The 17463-nt window shown below is 39.4% G+C and overlaps 1 protein-coding gene across 4 annotated transcripts in view; it reads left to right on the forward strand.

Annotated features, from left to right (window-relative positions):
* Positions 1 to 17463, forward strand: part of FAM184A (family with sequence similarity 184 member A) — a 159719-nt gene that overhangs the window by 108975 nt on the left and 33281 nt on the right. For all 4 annotated transcript variants that reach the window (XR_005217983.1, XM_037843921.1, XM_037843919.1 and 1 more), the window contains exons 8-9: positions 944 to 1065; positions 1534 to 1684. Coding sequence is in view for 3 of the 4 variants with exons in the window: in XM_037843921.1 (XP_037699849.1) it covers positions 944 to 1065; positions 1534 to 1684 (273 nt within the window). In the remaining variant the exon portion in view is untranslated. The remainder of the gene's footprint in view (positions 1 to 943; positions 1066 to 1533; positions 1685 to 17463) is intronic.

Consider the following 17463-nt stretch of genomic DNA (forward strand, 5'->3'; position numbering starts at 1 on the left):
AACTTAGTGAAAAAAAAAACAGTTGGCTAAGATGACTAAATTCAGTTTTCAGTATTACTGCTTCATAGTAGGTCAGCAATGTAGAAATGGCAGTTGCAACTCTGTTGCTTCTTTTCCATGTCTGGATATACAGATCAACAAATGCTACCCCAGAGACCATCAGCAAGTAGGTGATCTGGAAAGGGTCATTGCAGTAACAGGAGGATGGACCATCACCTGTTCCTTTTCTGCTCTGCACCCCGAGAGCAGTGCACTGCTGTCTCGGGCCCACGGCTGCCAGTGCTGTGCAAACAGGTCACCTCCAGCCCCAGGCACCAGAAAGGCACGTGATTTATGCCAATCTGCAGAGAGTTCAGATATAACATTTCATATTATCACAACACTGAACACATGGACCACTGGTTTGAAATCACATAATAAAAATATTTAGTAGCCCAAATTCCTGATAATTATTTTAATCATTTCACTGGGGTACAGGTATAATGCATAAGCCTTATTGGCAGTAGTAGCACATCCCAAAAAAGTAAAAGAGCAATCCATGTTTTGAATAAATAGCATACTTCGGAATAAGAATTTGAATAACACTTCTGTCTATGCAATGTGTATATATGTGTTGATAATTTAATAATCTATTAGTAGATACCCATGATATAGAAGGTTTAGTTATGATGATTAATTATGCTGATTTTAAACTATTTAAAATAATTTGTAAAAATCATAAACCTTAATAAAATACAGTTTAGACAAGGATATTTAAAATATAAAATGTGTTCTACTTATCTTATTGTCTGAAAATCTTGAGTAATTATCATAGATGGCACTATCAATCATTGTGCTGTAAGAATTTAAGAGTTATGATGCAGAAACTCTACTTATTTGAAATATCTGGCAGGGACTTTATTTCTTGATAATTAATTTTCACTGAAAAGTTTTCATTCTTCAGGGTGAGCTAGAACAAGTAAGGCAAAAACATGAAGAAACACTTGCTGTCGTGAAGGAAGAAGAGAAGCTGAGAGTGGACAAGATGGCTCATGACTTAGAAATAAAATGGACTGAAAATCTTAGGTATGCTTAACCATCTACAATGTAATCTTATCAATTCACACATGCAAAAATGTTTTCTATTATTTGGCTCATATTGTCATACTGTTAAAGACATAGTAGCAGCATTTTAAATGAATTTTCTGGTGAGTAGACACAGATAAATCAATTTTTTTTTCCTGAATAGATAGATTTACTTTTTTCTGATTCAGTTGCCTTGCATATAAAATATAGTGTACTAACCTAGAGTCAGAAGACTTGTTTGTTCTAGTCCTTTATCTTCCATTGATAAATTGATAAGTCAGAGATCTTGGTAAGTTATCAACATGCCTTATAGTCACTATAAAATAATCTACTCTTACTCTATCTCACAGAAGTTTGGGGAGAACTGTATAACACTTAGAAAACCTGCAAATGATTCTACTGATGTTAGTAAGAGGAACAATTCTCTTTACAAAGTAAATGCTTTTCCTGTTTTTGTTTTTGTTTTAGACAAGAGTGTTCTAAACTCCGTGAAGAGTTAAGACTTCAGCATGAAGAGGATAAAAAGTCAGCAATGTCTCAACTTTTGCAATTAAAAGAACGAGAGAAAAATGCAGCTAGGGATTCATGGCAGAAAAAAGTAGAAGATCTATTAAACCAGGTAGTTAATACTTTGTATATTATGAAGGTTCATTTTGTTGATATTCTATAGCTAGGAAGATATTATAAAACACTATGTGTTAATTCACTGTATTTTTTATTTTAATAGGGCAAACTTAAAATGAAGAAATGCATGAAATCAAGGAGGTCTATTCATAAACTCATGAAAATTGTAAATAATTATGTTTGAATATGCAGTCCTAATACTGAGAAGAATTTGTAGTTATTTAGTTTAATATTTGAACTGAACACATTAAAGATTTTAAACAGGAACATTACCTGTTTTTTGAAAGTGCAAAATCTTTTTTTCAAGCCATTAAATATCATTGGGAAACATAAGGGAAAATTCACGAAATGTATACTGATTACTTAAAATCACTTACCAAAAATGAGCAATTACTTCTTTTTCACCAACAGGATGTTGCCTGTTAGGCTTCAGAATGATTTTTGTCCCTGGAGAGACTACTATATAAATGAAAAGTGGTGGTGTTCCTAACTTATCTTCTCGTGCCATGCTTACTTATCTCCAGAGCATTTACAATGATAATTTAAAGAATTTGCACATTTTAACTCGTTAATACAACTTCTAAATTTATGAACACTTAGCATTCTTCAGCAAAGCTAGTAATTAAATAGGACTGACTGCATAAGTCACCAGTTGATAAGCAAGTACAGGACTTGGACAAGAAGTAGCTCAGTAATTTAGTGTTAGAAATCCACTATTATCTTTCTATTTGTGAGCATGAAGAATTTGAAAATAAAGATAGACTTTTTGTAAGATAATTTATTACATGGATACGTACATGTAATATCTTTTGACACTACTTGGGGCCTGCCAATTTGTGTTCGGGTGTTTCATAATAATTTTGAGTGTTACACCCATACACATATTCTTATACATATGCTTTTGTAAAAAAAAATTTGAAACCTTTGAAACTCAGACATAAAAATAAGAACAAAGAAACAACTCTCACTATAAGTTGGACCAGGTTAGCACTGCTTCTACCTTCTGTACACTTATTTTACATTCCTACTTAGGGGCCCAGAAGGGCAGATTTGACTGTGTAAAGCGATATTTCTACTGCCTGTTCCTCTCTCATGGTCCATACCTGAGGCAATTTAATTAGTTTTATTATATGATAAATATGAAAAAATCCCTAAAAGTCTGCTTTGTTTTGCAACCAGAAAGTGTTGATCATAGATATTTTGGCGCTGTAAAGAGGACCTACCACTTCTTCCACCTATTTTCTGTTAAACTATTTTATTCATTATTCACTTAATCTCCCTTGTAAAGAGTTGTGAGATTTCATACGTTTCTCTGATCTTTCCTTCCTCCCTCCCTCCCTCCCTTTTCTGCACTGTTCATCCCTGAGAAAAGCTTTTGCATATTGTGACTCTGTATATCATGAAGATATATATTAGCTCAAACTTTGCTAACTGTATATAGAGAGTTTTTTTAATCAGTTTTCAAAGCAGATTAGCCATAAACATCAAGACAACCAGGAATTAAATGGCTGTAAAGGTAAAACTATTTCTGTGATACTGCCGTACTGTCAAGCCATTTCTAAGATTGATTACAATATCTTCCTTTCTCCCTACTTCTAAAAAGCATAGGGCATACACATTATCATAGATAAACTAGCAAATATCACTTGCATTCTAGGATTGTCTGTGCCTAAAGAAAGTTAAGAAAACAAGTGAACGAAAGGATTTGCTATTAAAGTGAAAACAGGTATTATGTTCTTAGGGTTTCATTCTTTCCAGACATGTGAGATGACAAAACAAAATGTAGCAGAACCAGTGACCTTTTTTAATGGAACTGTCTTATGGACAAAGGACCCCTTCTTCCCCACTCTTTGCATCTTATTCTCTTGACTTGCATGGATGAATTCCTGGAGCATAGGCCCTGAAGCCTTCTCTCCCACTTTCCACTTGCCTGACCTTGCTGCTAAGGCCTGTTCTACCCCCAGTTCTAACCCCTACAGCCATGGCACTTCATTCGCTGCCACTGGTCCTGCTACCTTAAACCCCAGCACTGCCTGCACCCTCAGCACTTAGGAAAGGCAAGCCTGGTTTGGGCCTGGTGTTGTTAAAGGAGTCAGAGTGGTGAATAGCAGTGTAACAGCCAGGGTTGAGGCAGAGATGCATCCCATGAAAAGTATCAGAGGATCTGTGTTTTCACCCTTCTTAACTATTTCTGACTCACTTGAACACCAGTCTTTGTGCCTTAGCTTACCTGTATTCCATCCTACATAGAGCAGAGAAGAAATAAAGTAACTTGTCTTTCATGTGGATTTAAACTCTGAGAGTTAATTTGATTTAAACCAACTCTCATGGCATACCTGTCAAAAATTGGGTATAGAAAAGCCCACTATTTCATTTTCCTTGAATCAGATGTGTTACACTTCATAACAATTTCCAAGAGCTATTATTTTCATTCTGTGCTGTGATTCCGAGTCAACTTCCTATCTTTTAGTTTTCTTTTAATATTTCATTGTGTTCTCTTTTTTTGTTCAATGATTACACTTTAGTCCAAGATTAATTATGCTCTCTGGACTACTAATCAGTGTGTACTTTGAATTACTTTAAAGAAAAAGCTACACTTTTATTCTTCAGCTCTGTCTAAAGAAAAGCAATTATATAGAGTCCTCTGTGGTCAGATTTTCTATTTTTTAACCTAAAATGCCATCATGTATTCCTTTATTTTATCTTTTTCTGACTTAGGGTCCAATATGATGCTTTATTTATTCAGCTTCATTCAGGGCATTGGACTGAAAAAACTTGGGAGATACACAGGTCATTCAGACACAGACTGTGGGATTTTGTAGTTTGCCTGGGTCCAGTTCTCCATTTTGTAAGTGAGTGAGGCCTCAGTATAATTTAACTGGGTTTAGCCATATATGTGACTGATTTTTAAAATCTCTACAAATTTACAATAGAGGAAGAAGATTTGTACACAGACATCTACAATAGAAGTCACTATGCAGTAGGAGTTTCATAAATGGTTCAGGCAGTTTGTGTGCTGGAGCTGGTGCCTGCCGACTGTGCATGTCTCTTCCCAACCCAGTTATCAGGGACTTTATCTTAGTAGCTTGCAGTCAGCCATTGTTGGAGTGTTTACACCACAGATATCAGTGAATGTTACAAATCAGGGTTTTGTCCCTACCAGCACACCACTGGGTGGGCATGCAGAGTAGGGGGACAGTAACACAGCCAATATGACTGAGAATGATTTCAGTGTGGAGGTAAGCTGCAGTGACTCTTGAATAGGGTGAAGGATGAACATATCCACAAGAATAGTGACAGATATTTTTATTCCTTCACCAAACACTTTATTGTGCATGTATCCTTATTTTCCGGGCACTATGAGATATATAGTAATGAGAAAAAGTTGGGTGGGTTTGGGAAGAGAGAGCATTGTGGAGAGCCTTGACTTCCAGGCTTAAGAGTCCAAAACTTATTCGTTACATTCTGGGATTCTATTAAAGTTTTATGGATAGAAGAATAATATAGTGAAAGTTTCATTTTAGGAAGCCTAATGTGGCTATGACACCGAAGTGAGGATGAAATGGAGTCATCTCAATTTAAGTATTTAAACTAAAGTTTCTGAAACAGAACTCTTGAATACACACCATGTACCGCCTCTTGGCCCTCTTAGACACTACCATCCATTTGATGCTCAGGCCAAAAACCCTAGAGTCATCTCCTCTCTCTCACACTGTATAGCCAATCCTTCAGCATTTCCTACTGCTCTACCTTCAAGAATACATCCAGGATCTGATCACTCTCCCTGTCTTCCACTCCCTCCCTAGAGAACCTGTGGTTCTCTCTTGCACTGCAACTGTATCCTCCATGTGGTCTACCTGCTTCTGCTCTCACCTGCCTACCGATTACTTCCCAACCAGCTAGAGACATGCTTTTAAAATAGTTGGATCATGGAACTTTCTGCTTTAAATATTCCAGTGTTATAATATGATATAAATATATAAATACCACATTTATAATATAATCTACACTCTTACCATGGCCTCCAGCACCCTCTATGATTTGGCCTCTGGCTTCATCACCAACATCATCTCCTACCACTCTCCCCCTTCCTTATTTTCCAGCTTTACAGGTTTTTGAACACACAAACACCAAGCTTAATCCATCTTAGGGCCTTTGCACCTGCCAATCCCTCCACATGGACCCTGCTTTCCCCAGAAATGGCACTAGTTCCCTTGCTTCATTCAATTGTCTGTTCAAATCTCAACTCTTCAAAAAGAATTTCCTTGACCACTTTCTCTACATAGTACCCTCCATCACTTTCTAGCCCCTTAACTGGCTTTATGTTTCTTCAAAGCATTACTAATGGCATCATATTATATAATTATTGATTGATTCTCTCCCTCATTATAATGTAAGCTTCCTGAGAGCTGGACATTTACCTATATTGTTCATTATTGTATCTCCAGCACCTATAACTGTGCCTGGTATATGGTAAGCACTTGATAAGTAGTTGTTGAAAGAATGAACAAAAACCAAGGCTCAGAGACCAAAGAGGAAGTTGTCAAAATATATGAACTATAAATCTATGCAATTAGGAACTGAATTAACTTTATTTCAGTGAAAGTACAAGCGAGATGGTAAAGGAACAAGTCATGTAAATTTGGTGAAAACTCTGAAGCAATACTTTGGTAAAGGAGAAGAAAGTGTTCAAGTTGATTTAGGATTTGAGTCATAATGAAGAAAAGACCATCATTTGAGACAGAGAAGTCAGGATGTGCTACTTATTGGGAGTGAGGTAGGCGGGTGGTAAGTTTGGTTTTAGAAGTGTTGGTTTTACAATCACACCATATTTTAGAATATTTCACACTCAATAGGAAAGAGCAATGAAACAAGTAAGAAATTGAGAATTAAAATAGATGTTCTTGATCAAGAGTAACTGGAAAGCCAGTTTCTTATTAAAGGCTGGTTAATTTGTGATATTTTCCTTAGGAAACATTGAAGTTTGTTTTTAACTGATTTCAGTTAAAAAAACTTCATGGCATTATTACTTCAGCTATGTTATGTACTCTCACATCAGACTTATGTGGTTAGCACTTTTATTTTTTTCCTTCTAAAATAAACTACTAAATCAACTGCATATATTATTATTTTATGTGACAAGATACTAAAAATAATTAAAATATTTTGGACATATGATTGTAAAATTGTATAAGACAATCTCTGAGAAAAGTGTTAAGAATAACTAGGACTTTTTCTTTTATTTTTTGCTTTAAGAGTATTAGTAAAGCTATAAATCCCACTTATAAATCTTAGGTTTGTCAGTTGCTGCTCTCTAGGTATTAGTGTACTTGAAGTTAACATTAGGAAAAGACTTTATGTAATTTGTTTTAAGAAATTTTAGTATTATATTAAATATTGAATTTTGGAATATTTTATTAAGCTTTAGCATATTTTATTTTATTTGCAGTGTACACTTAGTGTAGATATTGTTTCAAGGAAGTTTTCCCAGGAAGTTAGAAATTTAGTAAACGACACATTTCTTTTGTTAGTAATGAGAATTTGGTTCTATAAGTTGAGATTTTTCATTCAAATTAAAGCACTAGTTGCTACGAAAATTCATGGAAACATGCATCTGACATCTTATCTAAGAGTGGGGCCATATCAGTGTTTTTGTTAAGCCCCATGTCAGTGTCATACCTTCCTCACACCACAGTGCGGTGATTCTGGTAACATTATTAATGGCGCAGGCGGCTCCTATTTCCTACGACTGAACTCGTACTTTAAGAGGCTCTGCGTGATCACCCTCCGGCCTTTTATATGGGTCTAGTCTGGGTCTATATCCCCTCCAGCTGTAAAAAGAATCCCTAGAGCCATTTGATCTCCCCAGGTGTTGAAATCAAGGGTAAGAAATTACCTTTGCATCTCTTTTACGTATTCATCCATTCACTCAGTCAAAAACTGAGCGCTTCTATTCGGCGGGGAAGTGAGCCAGGCTAGTCACGGGACTGTAGTGCTAGCTGCCTTCCTGGTACTTAAAATCTAGAAAGGAAGACAGATACGAAATAATTTATGACAGACTAGTTCATTACAACTGTGGCTTACAGGCGTGTGAACCTTGGGGACCTAACAGGGTCTGGGAACCCCGGGAAGCTTCTCTGAGTGCGGGATCCATTCCCTGAGACCTGGGAGAGAAGCGGCGGGAGCCCGCGAGCAGGGGGCGGTATCCCGAGCAGGCGCAGGGCGGCGGAGGCCTCAGGCAGCGCAGAGACGGCCTGGCCTGGCGGCGGGGAGCGGGGCGGGGCGGCGCGGCGGGGCGGCATGGCAGCCCAGGTGCCCAGGGCCTCGTCCAAGAGCACTGAGGAGCTGTTGGAAGATTTTCATTGGGGGTGTGATTCAAATACTGCAATTTTGAAACTCTTTTCGCAGGATGGGGAACAGATTAGAGTGGGGCCGGGTGGTTGCCATTCAATAGATAGTGCTCCCCTTTTAGCAGCCTTTTTTTTTCAGGTTTTTATTTTCCAGACAGATATCTAGTATACTAGTAAGTTTATTTCCCTGAGGAAATAAGGTGTTAGGTCAAAGTCATTCAGGAATCCACACAATGCTGCAAGTCATGGTTTAAGTAGTTTAAGGTTCGTTAGAGGAAGAAAGCAGGTGGGAGCCAGCAGGAAAGAAAGAAAGATAATGGCTCCAGCTCTTTGAGAGCAGCATTTTTTAAAGGAAAACCCACGTTGGGATGGGAGGATGTTGGGGGGGAAGGGTGCCTGCTGAGTGTGTGTTCTGTGCCTCCATTGGGTGAGTGCGTGCATATCAATTTCTGGGCTGATTGGTTGCTAGGGTTCTGAGCATTATTCTTTGAAATGTAGCTGTGTTATCTATGTGGAGGAAGCAGGCCTTTTGGCTTGTTTGTGGTTGTTCATCTTATGGACCTATCTGATCTTATCAGCCCTTTTGGGGTCTAGGTGCCACTAGGACTGGGATATCTAAAACAGCCTTTAACCCTTAGTTTATGGCACACCTGATATCTATGAGATAAGCAGCAGGGCCCTTGGATCAGACATTCCTTGTATATGTTAGACTCTTTTTTTTCTGGGGTCTGATATAAGGGAAGTCTTATAATCCGTTGGCTTTTGTCAGCAGGTTTTCTGCATGATATGTATAACTATAATTTCTTTCTAATTATCAAATTTTCTCTTTACTGCTTCTGTTTTTGTGGGAGTGAGGTAAGGGAGACAGAGAAACCTAACCCAATGGTAAAACTCCCTTTCATTCTTTAAAATTCTTTTTTTTTCTTTACTAAAGAAGTTCATTAAACCTTTTAACAAACATTTATTAACTGTTCAGGCACTGTGGATGCAAAATATGACTGACATGCTTCCTGCCCTCTAAAAACTTACAATTCAGTGGATTTCAGTATTTATGAACCAATGTTTTTGCAGATTGCAAATGTGTAAAACCTTGTTCTATTTTCTAAAGGAAATGAACCAAAGTTTAGAACAAAGAGATAAATCTTAAGTGTAATTTTTTTTTAATCTATAAAGCTCTACATTTCTGATGAAGTGAAGCAACTCTTTTAGTTTTCAGTTTTCTTCCTTCCTCACATATCTGATTTCTTATGATATTCATCCCTCAAGAACAGAAATCCCAAAACACATTGTGATCTGTGATGAAGTCTCTGGGTGCTCTCAATCAGGTGAAGAGGATCCCTTGGAGTTCTTTTCACTCATCTTGAAAATTAATAAGCTTGAGATGCTTTAAAAAATTGACTATTATATACGGCATCATTTTTTGTTAAACTGGATCTTGCTCATATAGATTCTTGACAAATAATATTTTTGCATACAAATTTTTAGTTTATCCAGTATTCCTTAAAGCAAACATTGGCTTGGGGATCTTATGCAGTCCTGTGTTAAAATACCACCGATAACGCTAGTGACTTCCAAAGTTGTGTCTTCAGACGTGACCTCTTCCCCTGAACTCACATCCACTTGGATAGCTAATAGGCATCCCACACTTGGCATGTCGTCCTCAAAAGTCTTGATTCCCATCCGCCATCCTTCATCCTAACATCTTCACTTCTTAGCACTGCCTGTTGCTCAAGGCAGAAACTGAAGAGTCATCCTTGATTTCTCTCTTCCCTTTATGTTTCATGTAATCTTGTCAATTCTGTCCACAAAACATTCCCCAGCTCCACCTCCCCTAAAGAACACTAATCCTAAACAACTATTCCATTAGTCTTCTATCCAGTCTCTCCAATTTCACTTTTCTCACAGCACAAGAAGTGAACTTTCATCATGTAAATCATATCATGTCCTTCTTTGTTGCTGACAGGGCGGCGCAGGAATGAGACACAGACGCAAAGTTAAGAATTAAGGGAGCAGGGAGCCCACTGCATCTCGTGCTAAGTGGACAATAATGCACCTTTGCTCCAGTTATTTATTTCAGAAGATCAGGGAGTATATGCTAAATGTCCTTAGGCTCGGGAGAGCCCACCAGATACCTATGTTTACATCCTGTTGCATATCAAAAGGAACAGTCTACGTTTAGGACAATGGTAAACGTTGTCATCATAGTCACAAGACACATATCTTTACAGGGCGGGCCCGCACGGCGTTCCATGCAGGCCTGAGGCTTAGCATTCTAAGCCACCACCCTAGATATTCCTCAGGCAACATGGAAGACTCAGTTTCCCACATGTCTCCATTTTTATTTTAGCCGCTGGCCAGATCTCTCTCTGCCACTTGGGCTCTGATCTGAGCCAGGCATGGGAAACAAAGTAGCCACGGGGGCAGGCGACCTCCCTTAAAAGGGGTGAGGGTTCAGACCCTTGCAAAGCTGGGGGGGTGAGGTTCTGTGCCCCACCTCTGTTGGCCCCCAAGTTTTCTCCTGATGGCCCCTCTGCGACTGTGCCTGTCTTAGGTTGTTCCTTCCCTAAGGAATGTTACCCATCTCTGGCTAACCAGCCATCCTCCAGGGCCATACAGGGTGATGTAAGGGAGGGGCAACGCCCCCCAAGAGGGTTAGTTTTGTCTCCTTGACAGCCTATGCCCCGTGGCCTCCATGCCCAACAATGGTTTGGACCCAGGCAGCCAAAATAAGAAGGAGGGAAAACTGAACGAACTGTTTTCTTTTGCATTGCCAATGTTTTTATCTTGTTGCAGCAATGGGGGGTTAGGAATGTAAGCCCAATAGGTATAATTTCCAGAATGAGCACATGCCAGAGATATACTCACAGCAATAGCAACAAGAGCCAACATTGCTGCCGTCAGGTTAGAACCTGTCACAGGCAGCTTGTCCCGTTGGATTTGTTTTTCAGCATCCTGACATAATTTCTTTATTTGACCCCAAGTTGGATGTTGGGCTTCCCTAGTTCGGGGTGTTGGCCCGATCACTGTTGTCTTCAGCGTCAGACCCTGGAACTGCATCACTGGTGGCTCGACGTCCCATAGGAATTTTCTTTTCTTTGCTGGGTTCATGGTACGGCTTCAGTCGTCAGGCCGGTATCCAAAGTGGTGCTCGTCCGTCACCTGGGGAAATAAAAGCATAACCTCTTCCCCATGTTAATAAAGTACCCATTGTCCATTCATTAGTTAGCATGTCCTTCCACCATATAGGAGGTGCTTTCTGGAAATAATGTTTCAGTGTCATCTTTTCAGCTGGAAAATGTCTTTCTGCGGCAGTGCCACCCAGTTTTTCATAAAAATTTAGAAAATTTAAAGTAAATAAAGCTTTTGATAATCCTTCATGGGGAGTTCCATCATCTCCCCCTTTTTGTTTTGTTAACATAGTTTTTAAAGTATGATGGGCACGCTCAACAATAGCTTGTCCTTGGGGATGATAAGGAATACCAGTGGTATGATGAATGCCCCAAGTTGTAGTAAAAGTAGCAAATTTTGCAGATGTATAGGCTGGGCCATTATCAGTTTTTAAAGCACGGGGCAAGCCCATAGAGGCAAAACAGGCAAAAAGGTGAGTACGAACATGTTGAAATGTTTCATCAGTTTGTGCTGTGGCCCAAAGAAAGCCAGAGTACGTGTCAATGCTGACATGAACAGTGGCTAAGCGGCCAAAGGAAGGGATATGAGTAACATCCATTTGCCATAAATCATTGGGGGCTAGACCACAAGGGTTAACACCAGGATCCTGCAAAGGTGGAGCAGTAAGGAGTTGACAATTAGGACAAGAAGAAACAATATCTTTAGCTTGTGTTCTAGTAAGGGAAAATCGAGCCATGAGTCCTTGCACATTAAGATGAGTAAGCAACTGAAAATGAGAAGCTTCTGAAATAACAGGCAGTAATAATTTATCCGCAGCAGCATTGCCAGCTGCTAAAGGGCCTGGAAGGTTGGTATGGGAACGAATATGGGTAATATAAAAAGGAGATAAACGAGTGCGAATAGCTGATTGTAGCTCAAGAAAAAGGTTAAATAAACAAGGAGGCAACTGTTGCTTAATGGATGCGGTTTCAATTTTACTAGCTACATGAACAACATAGGCAGAATCAGATAAAATATTAACAGCCTCAGAAAAATCTGTTAAGATGGCTATTACAGCAGCCAGTTCAGCTTGCTGGGCAGAGAAATAAGGAAGATCTAAAACTTTGAACTTAGGGCCAGTATAGGCAGCTCGACCTTTAGATGACCCATCAGTAAAAACAATGGGAGCATTGATTAAAGGCTCACAAGGAGTATACTTAGGCAGTATCCATTGTGTACCTCAAATGAACTGGAAAAGATCATTTTTTGGATAATGATTATCCAGCTGGCCAACATAGTCAGCTAGAGCAATTTGCCAAGCTAGATGTTGTTGCAAAATAACTGAGAGTTCTTTAGCAGTTATAGGGAGCACAATTACATGAAGGTCAAAACCATTGAGTTGTTTTGCCCTTTTTCTGGCTTGAGCAACTAAAGTAGCTAAGAGATCTAGATAAGGGGAAATGGATTTTACGGAAGAATTGGGCAAGAAGATCCATTCTACAAGCTTATCATTTTGCAAAAGCAAGCCTGTGGGGGATTTGGGAGTGGAAAAGATAAGTAGAGATAAAGGTTGTGTAGGATCAACATGGGATATCTGAGCTTGTTGAACTTTAGGTTCCACTAATTGTAATTCCATCTCTGCAGCTGAAGTTAAAGATCTAGGGCTGTTTAATTTTGAATCCCCACAAAGGAGAGAAAATAAGTTGGAGAGCTCAGAGTTAGCTATACCTACTTTGGGGCGAAGCCAATTAATATCCCCTAGTAGTTTTTGTAAATCATTTAAGGTGGTAACAGCATCTCTGTGGAGTTGTACTTTTTGGGGTTGAATTGTAAGTCTATTGATACTAGAACCCAAATACTGTACAGGCAAAGTACACTGCACTTTGTCAGTAGCAATATGCAATCCTACATCCTGTAAAGCTTTTTGAACAGCATAGAACAAAGCTTCTAATTCAGTCTCCTGAGGTGCAGAGCACAAAATATCATCCATACAATGGATTATATAAACTTTAGGAAAATTTAAATAGGCTGTAAAGCACAGTCGACATAATATTGACATATTGTAGGACTATTTAGCATACCTTGTGGTAAAACCTTCCACTGATATCATTTAGAAGGGGTTTTATTGTTAAGGGACAAAATAGTAAAAGCAAATTTTTCCTTATCTTGATCAGCTAAAGGGATGGAAAAGAAACAGTCTTTAATATCAATGACCTCTAAAGCCCAGTTTTCAGGAATCATGCTAGGATTGGGGAGCCCAGGTTGTAAAGGTCCCATGGGCTGAATGACAGCATTAACACCTCTTAGGTCATTTAACATTCTCCATTTTCCTGATTTTTTCTTTATTGAGGTCACAATAAAGACTCTTCGATATGCTGCAAGGACAATTGTTCTTGAACCAATTCATGTAAAGCCTCTAATTTTTCTTTTGTAAGCGGCCACTGCTCTACCCATACTGGTTTTGTTGTAGTCCATACTAATGGGACAGGTTGGAGAGGCGAATGAACAGCGGCCGCCACTAAAATTTTTTATATCCTAAACCAAATTGATCACATTTTGGTGAGACTTGTGTGGGTGAAGGGGTACCTTACAAACATACGCCAAGCCCACAGCTAGGGGCATACCCCATATTTGCCATCATTTTGTGGCTTTGAATACTGTACACTCCACTAGGAGGAGGGATATGTACAGTAGCACCCCATTGTTCAAGTAGGTCTCTGCCCCAAAGATGAAGAGGCAGAGCAGCCACATAAGGTTGTAAAGTGGCCTTCTGTCCCTCAGGGCCAAGGCAAGGCAAAATATGAACACTTTGCATAAGTCCCTGAGGGGAGCCTAGGCCCACAACAGTAATTCGTGCCTCTTCGAGCCGGGCAATGAAATCTGGATACGATTCTTTCAGCCCTTGTAAAACCTTTTGAAAGGATTGTGCAGCTTTACCCTTCGCTTGAATTTTGTTCCAAGCTTGCAAACAACAACGGCGAATCTGCTCGATTGCCTGATCATTATAAACAGACTGATTTTCAACAGTGGAATAAGCTCCTTGGCCCAGTAATTGATCTAGATTTATATTTACTTTCTGTTGCCGATTATGTGCAGCCTGTCATTCTGCATGCTCAGTCCACCAAGTCCTAAATTGTAGAAATTCTCCTGGGCTAAGGACTGTACGGGCTAATGTGGTCCAATCTATGGGAATTAGATGAGAACCTTCAGCTAAACTTTGTAATATGCCAACTGAAAAAGGGGAATGAACCCCATACGTTTATACAGCTTTTTTCAATTCTTTAAGAACTGCAAATGGGACATGCTCATGGAAGTAAGTATAAACTCCATCAGGATAATTAGCGTCTCGGCCAGGAGGCACTTCATCATGAACCGTAACAGGGAAGGCAACAGGACAACATACGGCCTCTAAATCTCCTTGCCGCCTGGCTTCTGCCAGACCCTGCTGTACGCCAGAGAGGCGGGCAGGTTTAACTACCGGGGTACAGCTATGTGCAGGAAGAGGCTGCGGAGGAGGCCGGGGGCCATTCCTCCCAGCAAGGCGCAGAAGGAGGTTTGGGGCATTGACAAGAATAAAAAACTTGAGATTTTACTGGATCTTTTTTACCCTTATCATCATCAGAAAGAGGTTTGGGACCAGTATTGTCATCAGACTCGTATTCTTCCTCATCATCATCAGTTTTTAAAGTTTCAAGAACAGACTTAATTAAAGACCATGTAGACCAAATAGTAACAGGTAAATCAACTCCTTGCATATGTTTCTGTTTCAATTCCTTACCTACCCGCTCCCAGTCAAGCAGTTCAAGGGAGCCACGGGTAGGGAACCAAGAGCAGTATTTTTCAATAACCTGTAGCAATTCTAAGATTTGTGACTCTCCCACCTTGACACCGCTGGCCCGCAGCAGCTGCCGTAAGAGGGAAATATAGGAAACATATTTATTGTGTCCTTCAACATTGCCCATTACCCTGCTTATAATGCTCGGGGGCGTTCTACAAGGAACGCATACAAAAGACGGCCGTTACCTCCCCCCGAGTCCCAGCGCCGCTGTACCTCTGTCGTTCAAGCGATTCTTCTGTCAGGAGCCAGGTCCGGTTCTTCGAGCCCCACGTTGGGTGCCACTTGTTGCTGACAGGGCAGTGCAGGAATGAGACACAGACACAAAGTTAAGAATTAAGGGAGCAGGGGGCCCACGGCATCTCGTGCTAAGTGGACAATAATGCACCTTTGCTCCAGTTATTTATTTCAGAAGATCAGGGAGTATATGCTAAATGTCCTCAGGCTCGGGAGAGCCCACCAGACACCTATGTTTACATCCTGTTGCATATCAAAAGGAACAATCTACATTTAGGACAATGGTAAACGTTGTTGTTGTCATAGTCAGAAGACACATATCTTTACAGGGCCCCCCCCCCCCCCCCCCCCCCCCCGCACGGCATTCCATGCAGGCCTGAGGCTTAGCGTTCTAAGCCACCACCCTAGATATGCCTCAGGCAACATGGAAGACTCAGTTTCCCACACTTCTTTTGCTTCATATGTTCCCAGGGCACCCCCTTGAATTGAGGCTTTTATTCTGACTCCATTGTCTTACAAGTAATCTTGCAATCTTGTCCTGCCTGTATCTCCCATCTCACTGCAGCCTGCTCTCCCCTCCCAAGCACTGCCCTCCACCCCTTCTCCCCCACTCACCACCTCAGGGTTTTGTGCCACTTTGATCCATTTGCCTGGTATACTCTTCCCCAAGATTGTCTCTTGACTGGCTCCATCATTGATGTCCCAGCTTAAATGTCACTTCTTCCAAAAGATCTTTCCTTCCCATCAACCCAGTGTCACCTCTAGTCACTCCCTCTCACTGTAGCCTTTTTTTAAACACAATATTTCTCATTAACTTTTACTTATTTTTTTCTTGTTTCTGTTTCATTTTGTTTTACTCTTACTCAACTCTGTATCTCAGCACTTACAGTATTTCCTTAAATATAGTATTACTCCATAAGGACTTTTTAAATGAAAAATTAAATCATGCTTCATTTATGTATAAATCCACGATGGTATTGCCACCCAGCAGGGTCGGTGTGCATAGCCAGCTCTATGGGAAGCTCACCCCCAGCCTCAGCTCGGGTACTGTGCCATTTGGTTCAGGTATTTCCATGGCCCCAAACTGTCGACAAGGTAGTGACCATAAGAGTTTAGATTCCAAATGTTCAAATATATTTCTGACATATGAAGTTCAAAATCTAGAATTTCTAAGGGAAGACCTGGCATACCCCTCTCTTCTGGATTATTAGTCCAATATCATTTAGTTCAGGAATCTTAAATAACATGCAGATTTTTGTCTGATGATACCTTAAAGAGTGAAAAATAAGAGCTATTTCATAGGGAAATACTATACATTTTAGATTAATTTCTAGAATGAGGACATCAGTTCTGAGAAATACAGAGGTAAAAAACTACAAATAAAAATCCCTCAGATTTTTTTAAGTTTTGTGAAGTGTGGAGAAGTTAAGTGTCTTGATAGAATATAAAGAATATTTTGAGTATGTGAAAAAAGGAAAAAGTAAACTAAAAAATAAAATTACTGCTAACTAATATTTACATATATTGAGAAGTTATGGAATAATCAAATTAGTTAATCTTTTATCTCACTTTATTTTTTCAACTCTAACAAACTATATGATGGAATATGTTAGTCTAAGTTTAGTAAAAAATTGCAATAAGTAAAAACTAGCATTAGTTTATGACACTCCAATAGATAATTGATGCACACAATTATGTTGTCTGAAAATATGATCAGGACCCAAATTAAAACCATTTTACAGGAACTTTCTATGTGAATGAGTAACATGAACTAAAACTACTATTTTTATTTTTGGAAGGTACAAGAGTGAGGTAATTGAAAATGAAACTGCATTTTTCCACCTATATTTAGGAGTGTGTGCATAGGTCTTTATCAATGAGTTATTGCTCTAAATTTCAATGAACTTCTGAAAAATAAGCCCAGATCATAAATAATTTTGCCAAATATATCCTAGAAAATAGATTAAAAGGACATAAAGGGATCTCGTCTTCCTCCTCCCTCCTCCCACCAAGTACAAAACTAGATTATTATTAAATCTTTACTTTTTTAATAATTATCTCATTTATTTTTGGCCTCCAAATTATATAGTCAACCAAATTAGTGTCACGGTTCTCCTTGGCTTGTATCTCTTTCTAAAGAGAAATCCTCTGTAAACCTACACCAATCACACTGGGTATAATGTTTCAACACATTATATTGTAGATTTCTGGTAGGAATTTAGAACAATAATATCCCTTCCGTCT

Source organism: Choloepus didactylus, chromosome 7 (assembly GCF_015220235.1).
Source record: "Choloepus didactylus isolate mChoDid1 chromosome 7, mChoDid1.pri, whole genome shotgun sequence".
NCBI lineage: Eukaryota > Metazoa > Chordata > Mammalia > Pilosa > Megalonychidae > Choloepus > Choloepus didactylus.